The sequence below is a fragment of the Lycium barbarum genome, chromosome 4 (genome assembly GCF_019175385.1).
Source record: "Lycium barbarum isolate Lr01 chromosome 4, ASM1917538v2, whole genome shotgun sequence".
Lineage (NCBI taxonomy): Eukaryota > Viridiplantae > Streptophyta > Magnoliopsida > Solanales > Solanaceae > Lycium > Lycium barbarum.
Genome location: NC_083340.1, coordinates 29,123,271 through 29,130,416, shown reverse-complemented (window position 1 = coordinate 29,130,416; position 7,146 = coordinate 29,123,271). Strand labels below are relative to the sequence as shown.

Sequence of the window (7,146 nt, the reverse complement as noted above, 5' to 3'; positions counted from 1 at the left end):
TTGTTGTTTGTAAAGAATTATAAACTAAAATATATCTCTAGATGGGGAACTGAAAAGTTAATTTGGGAACTTAACCATATCAATTTTCGGAAATTTAAAAACCATTTCCATTCAAGCTTTAAGGACTGCCATTATTAAAATCCAAAAATACTCCCTTTTCCTATAATACAACGTCTCTATGAAATTTAAAGTTACTATGATAGCTCCAAATACATTATTCGCTTTCTGTGGATGCATTTTTGGACATTTAAAAATCTTACCAATATGTAGGTTGATCAAGAGTTGGCTAGAGGAGTGAATGTGACTGTATAATATGCAAGTATGATCCTTCCCCAAGTCAAGTCTATGCAATCTTTCTTCATAGATTTTAAAATGGACCCTCTTTGTTGCATTTTGTTTTCACATGGTAAAAGTGAAATTTAAGAAGAAATTACATACTTCTAATTGTTCAAAAATATCATTTATAGGTTGCTAACTTATTTTCAATATTCTGATATTTTCGTATTTATTTGATTTGAAAAATGGGTGCTTGCAGGTTAATATTACTTGTGCAATCCAGGGAACAAGAACGTCGGTTGATAAGCTAAAGTAAGAAATAGTTTTCTAACTATTTTATTTTACAAAAACATACATTTATGTCATCCTCGTGTTTATGATAAAGCCACGTAAATGAAAGAAAAAAATAATTAACATAGATAAAGAAAGAAAGCCTTTGAGGCATGAAAAATCGACGGTCTAAGTGCACAAAGTATGAACACGTGCAAGTGCAACCATATAGAACTTTCTTTACCACCATGTTCGTCCATTTTTTGGTTGAATCATTACTCCATTTCCATGTGTTATAATGGTCATTTTCTCTTTCAAGATATCCACTATGGTAGGTGGAGTCTGGAGAGGGCTGGAGCCTGGAAGCTTTCTTGAACATAAAAGGAAAAGTCCAATCATGATCTATTGTGAGGGTGACAAAAGTAGAAAGGCATTTCACCAATTCTTACAAGGACTTGCACTTCCATATTGTCACTGTCAATTAATCTTTCTATAGATGCGTGTTTAGTGCAATCGTATGTACAATCATACATAATTTTGGTCTACAAAGGTGACGTGATATATGCCTCGACCAAGATGTCTATTTATTCATAGGTCAAACTCATCGACAAATATCTGTGATCGTCCATATCTTTCACTTGAGTATCTAAAGTGACTCTTGTTCCATTTAGACACTTCAGGTAAGGTTTGACTGTGTCATTTAGATACTTTTTGCTGATCTGGCAACTTGGGTGAATTGCACACCAAATAGCGCGCGCGTGAAGAGCTCCAAAAAAAAAAACAAATTTTTTTTTCTTCTTCTTCATTCTTTTTCTCTACCATCACCAAGCTTACTCCTTTAATGAAGGTCGAATTTTCTGACTCAAATCTGTTACCATCGCTATTGCTGCCATTTCCACCACCACAACTGCTACACCTAATAATTAATCTACCAAAATTCCATTTCAACATTTGGATTCTTAAAAAAAAAAAAAACAAATGGATAATTGATTTTGTTCTTAATATTCACCAAAATAGGAGAAAACTCTTCTAATTTCAGCAACTTTTGGAAAACGTATCAATGGAAAACACAATATCAGATAATAATTCCCAAAAGAAAAGGGGTCGGATTTGTACGGAGAAAAAGATGGGTCATTGGAGCAATGAAAAAATGATGTTTATGGTGGGCAGAGGGGTGGGTACGGCGAGGAAGACGATCAGATCTTTTGGGGGGGGGGGGGGGGGAGGGGGGGCGCAAAAACAACGATGGAAATGGGGGTCCACGGAGGAGAAGACGACTATGGGGCGTGGGGGTGGGCGGGGGGCTGTTGGGTGGGATAAGGTATTTTTTTGTTTTTTGAAATATTATTTTTTTCTCAAAATTTATTTTAATATTATTATTTGATCAAACGCCACATGTCCTAACTTAATTTGTCATTTTGCCACGTCATCAGCGAGTGTGTTACACACATTCCACATATTTGGCTGATTGTGCAAAAAGTGTCTAAATGACACCGTCGAACCTTACCTGAAGTGTCTAAATGGAACAAAGACCACTTTAGGTACTCAAGTGAAAGAAGTGGATGACCACAAGTGTCTGTCGATGGGTTTGGCCTTATTCATAATATACTTTTCATCCATTTAAGTTTTGGTAGACAAAATTATTCAATATCTATGCTGGTAGAAGGTTGTAAATAACCCGTAAATTTAATCGAGATCCGTACAAGCTGAGCTGAACATTATAATTACAAAATATATATATATATATATATCCCCTTTTCTCGTCTCTTATGTTTCAGACGTTTAAATTATTTGAAGAACATCTCAATAATGCTTTCTATGATAGTCTCTAAAGCTTTTTTTTCCCTCTTCATTCTCAGTGCCTAATAAGATTTATTTGTTTTATAGGCAAGTCGATAATATAGATTCAAAAGAGAAAAAGATATAAAAATTTAGAAGTAAAAAAAGATAAAAATTGATGGGGGGAAATGATTTTCACCCTTTCTTTACATGTCAAAAATAAATATAAAAAATCGGATTGCCTATACAAATTATACAAAATCAAGTATATCTAGATGACTAAAAACTGTTAGTAATAAAAAAATTAGAGAAAAGTGTAAAATTAAATGCTAACAATAATATGGATTAAAACTTGAAATATAATATATTTGAATTAGAAAATTAAAACTAATCTTTAACAATATTTCAATATTGAAAAAAAATATTATTTTGTATAGTATTTAATACGACATTTCACGTCCTAGCTAAGCGCGAATATATTCACCTCTATAATTATGGTTTAGAAACTGTACCAGTAAATAATACTTACTACTCTCTCGGTTTCAATTCATGTATCACACTTTTTTTTTAGTTTGCACCAAAAAGAATGTCTCATTTCTATATTTAAAAATAATTTAATTTTATGAGATGATTTATTAAGACTTGTTTTTAATTTTAAAAGTCTTCATTTCTTTCTTACATTTCGTGCCTAGTCAAACGATGCCACATAAATTGAGACATAAGAATGAGATAAAAAGGGCTTAATTCTTCTCCTGCATAGTGCATTTATTGAACCAAAGCTCTCGAGATCCATCTATACTAAGGGATGGTTTGGTAGCAGTTTAGAGTTATCAAGGTAGTAGTAATATATGGAATACTTATGAAATCTTTTCATATATTATCGTATGTAGGGATTAGTTATGCAGAGATTAGTTATTTATGTATCACTTATTCCACCTTCTATCATGCATAAAATAATACATAGATTCCTTCATAACTGATAGTATTAGTTATGAGAGTTTTTAAATTGCAAACCAAACACCGTATTATTTTTATATATGAAAAACTTACCTCCTAACCAGCTACCAAATGTGGTATACTCCTCCCGTTTCAATTTATTTGTTTTGTTTTGACTTGACACGAAGTTTAAGAAAGTAAAGAAGATTTTTCCATCTTGTGATTTTAAATTAAAGATATGTAGAATATATTAAAATACCCTTTAATCTTGTGATCTTAAACATGCAATGTAGAAAGTTGAAACTAAAGAGTTGTCAAAAAGAAAAGATACATTTTTTATTAAACGGACATAAAAGAAAAATAAGACAATCAAATTGAAACGGGAAGAATATTACTTATGCAGAATTTAATAGGTGGGGGCCGAGGAGAGTTGACATTTGGCTTGTCGGCAACTACTTATGTTCAGAATAATACTTTTTGACATATTTCATTGTTGCTTTTAGGAAGTGAATAGAGCCTAAAACTCTCTTTCCCATCTTCACTTCCAACTTTCATACGGAAAGCACTTCCCCTTTTCTTCCCCTGCACACCTACTTGTTTGGAAACATGGGAAACGCAAACTTTTCAATTGGTTTATATAAAAAAGGAAGTGAGAAAGAAAATTCTTTTCTTGGTATTTGACGACAATATCATATTGCATGTCCTCAAACAATTAGAATCCTTTTCTCTATTTTTCCTATTGGAGATTCTTTTTTGTGGGGTAGGATGAGTTTAATGTTTAATGGAAAAAAACCATTATGAAAGCAATCATACGAAAGCAGCTATTCTCCAACATAAACACGTTGATGAAATAATTCAACAAAATAATGAACATTACAAATGAATCCCATTAACATGGGCCCAGTTCTTCAATCCAGGATAACAATGATGAATAAGAAATTTTCATGAATATCAATTAACAGATATTGAACAAACACCACTGTCCCTAAAGTAATGAGAAGTATGCTTACTTAGATACTCGTAAAATATTGAAAACAATTACTCCAGTATTCATAAATATTTTAGAAACTCAAAAACAAATTGGATAAGCTAAGGACTATCTTTGGAGGCAACAAAACGACTACTCTAAACGTGCCTCCTATAACCATAGTACTACTAATGAATTCAACTTTACACATTTAAGAAACACTTAACTAAATGTAAGTTCCATTGAGTTGTTAACTAGATTCTAGCAACCTTTGGAACATCAACAGGGAACTGGTGAATTTCGTCCATCCAGGGATTCTTTTCCTTGGCTGGATTTATACTTCTCAAAGCCTTCCAAACTGCACTGTTACACTTAAATCCTGAACCAAATGCTATCTGCCACGTTCGGTCTCCCTTCCTGATCCTTCCTTTGGCTTCCGAGTAGGCCAATTCGTACCAAAGGGAGCTGCTTGAAGTGTTCCCGAATCGGTTAAGTGTCATTCTTGAAGGCTCCATGTGCCAATCTGAAAGCTGTAGGTTTTTCTCTAGTTCATCCAGTACAGCTCTTCCACCAGCATGAATGCAGAAATGCTCGAATGCCAACTTAAAATCAGGTATGTAAGGCCTAATCTTCGTCTTCAATAGCTTCCTCCCCACCAAAGTGGCAAAGAAAAGAAACTGCTCGGACATAGGAAGCACGAGCGGACCCAACGTAGTGATATTGGTTTTCAAAGCATCGCCAGCTACTGCCATCAGCTCCTTTGACAGCGAAACTCCAACTTTTCCATCAGAATCTTCCATTTGGTAAACACATGTAAAACACTTATCGTCAGCACCCTTGTGGGTTCTGACGGTATGGACAAGCTGGTACTTTGATCTTCTTCGATCGGATCTTTTGTTTGAAAGCAACACAGCAGCACCTCCCATACGGAACAAGCAATTCGGAAGGAGCATGGATTTCTCATTACCAAAATACCAGTTCAAAGTGATGTTTTCCATGCTAAGCACCAAGGCATAAGTGTTGGGATGGACTTGAAGAAGATCTTTCGCAAGATCGATAGAGATCAAACCAGCACTACAACCCATTCCACCGAGATTGTAGCTAACAATGTTCCCGCGAAGTTTGTAATGGTTGACAACCATTGCAGACAACGAAGGGGTCGGGTTAAACAAGCTACAATTCACTACCAAAATTCCAATATCCTTAGGTTTAATTCCGGTTTTAGCAAGAAGCTCGTCAATGGCTCCAAACATTACAGCCTCGGCTTCTTTTCTTGCTTCCGCCATACAAGGATTTGGCGGTACTCTAGTCACCGCTTCGGGGAGGTAAGTTGAATCACCAAGACCAGACCTCTCAACAATTTTCCTTTGAAACTCAAGGTTTCCATCCGAAAATGTTCCAACGGATTTAGACATTTCCAAGAAACTCTCCCTTGGGCACTTCCTTGCATCTTCCGGTTTATAGCACGAGAAATTGACGAGGTAGACGGGGCGAGGACGGGTAATGAAATACGCAGTAGATAAGAAGACTAAAAGGGTGGAGCAAATGACAACAGAAATGAGATTGAACCTAAGCTGATCCCAAAGGACATAAAGGTCATTGGGTGAAAATGTAGAGAGTTGAGCAACAAGGATAACAACTAGAGGTGATAAAACCAGGTACATTCCATGTGTAATAAGGTAATGGTATCCAAGTTTAACATACTTCAATTTCACAGATTGTTTGAAATCAGGAAGCTTTCTTGAAGGTGGATTAACTGGTGTTTCTGCCTTAGATTCATTCATCTTGATGAAATTCTGACAACCCAAAATCAACAATTCAAGGGTCTATAAACAAGATTGGATGGTTACCTAATAAAGTTGACTTTTCCCAAAAATTCAGTTTTGTATGAGCTGTCAAGATTGAATTTTTACAATATCCTAAGGTTGTTCAACAACAAAGGGGCAAGAACAGTCAAGAACAAGTAGGAGTGTTTCACATGAATATCTCACCAGAAACTCAGGAAAAGCAACAGAAAATCAAACAACCTCCTGCAGAAAAAAAACAATAAACTTTAATCAATCTGACTACACGTACAACAGCTAAAGTTACACTCAATCTTAACATTTACTCCCTCTCTCATAATTTATGTGGCACTTTTCACTTTCGAGATTCAAGCTATATTTTTTTACCAACATTTTAATTTTAAATGTATTTTTTATAGTATTGACATGAGAAAAAGTACAAGTCTAATTTTTGAATATTTAAATTTTTGTTGATTAGTCAAATTGACTGTATTGAAACAAAAAGTGTCAGTAAATCACATGCAAACAAATTTCAAAATTTTAAACTGGGAGAAAAAGAAGGAAAAACCCATCTCAAAACAACCATTTATGGAACTAAAAGAGGCTAAGAATATTTCTTGAGCCGAAGATTTATCTGAAACGGCCTCAAGACCTCACCAGACCCCACTTATGGGATCACACTAAGGGCTCGTTTGGCTGGAAACAGCTTATCCCGGAATAACTAAACCCCAGATTAGTTATCCTGAGTTTTTTTTTTCAACCAAACGTGAGATAACGCGGTACTAATTTTTATCCCAGGACTATTTTTCTCAATCCATCCTACCAAACGAGCCCTAAGCATGTTGTTGTGGTTGTTGCAGTTGAAAAAAGCTAAGAAAGTACAATTTAAGACAGAGTAAAGATAAGGAAAACAAACCTTAACCAGTGCAGAATACACAACTTCACTATGCTTGAGAGAGATGGAGTGAGTGAGGAAATGGTATTCAAATTGTGAGGAAATGGTATTCAAATTGGTACAGTGATCACACTATTTATAAGTAAAGAGTGCTACACTCTGCAAATTGGGATTGCATTTAAAAGGATTAAAATGTTGGGATTCTATAGTTGTACGAGAGGTGGCAATTTCGGCCAATA

At 34.9% G+C, this 7,146-nt stretch overlaps 1 protein-coding gene across 1 annotated transcript; it reads right to left on the bottom strand.

The window, feature by feature from the left end:
• Nucleotides 1-4,289: 4,289 nt before the first annotated feature.
• On the bottom strand, nucleotides 4,290-7,146 carry LOC132635741 (3-ketoacyl-CoA synthase 11-like). Its single transcript, XM_060352244.1, has 2 exons — nucleotides 6,929-7,146; nucleotides 4,290-6,258 (listed from the first exon to the last, which is right to left on the bottom strand). Exon 2 carries the CDS (start codon nucleotides 6,010-6,012, stop codon nucleotides 4,483-4,485), a length of 1,530 nt encoding a protein of 509 aa, XP_060208227.1. The 5' UTR covers nucleotides 6,013-6,258; nucleotides 6,929-7,146; the 3' UTR covers nucleotides 4,290-4,482.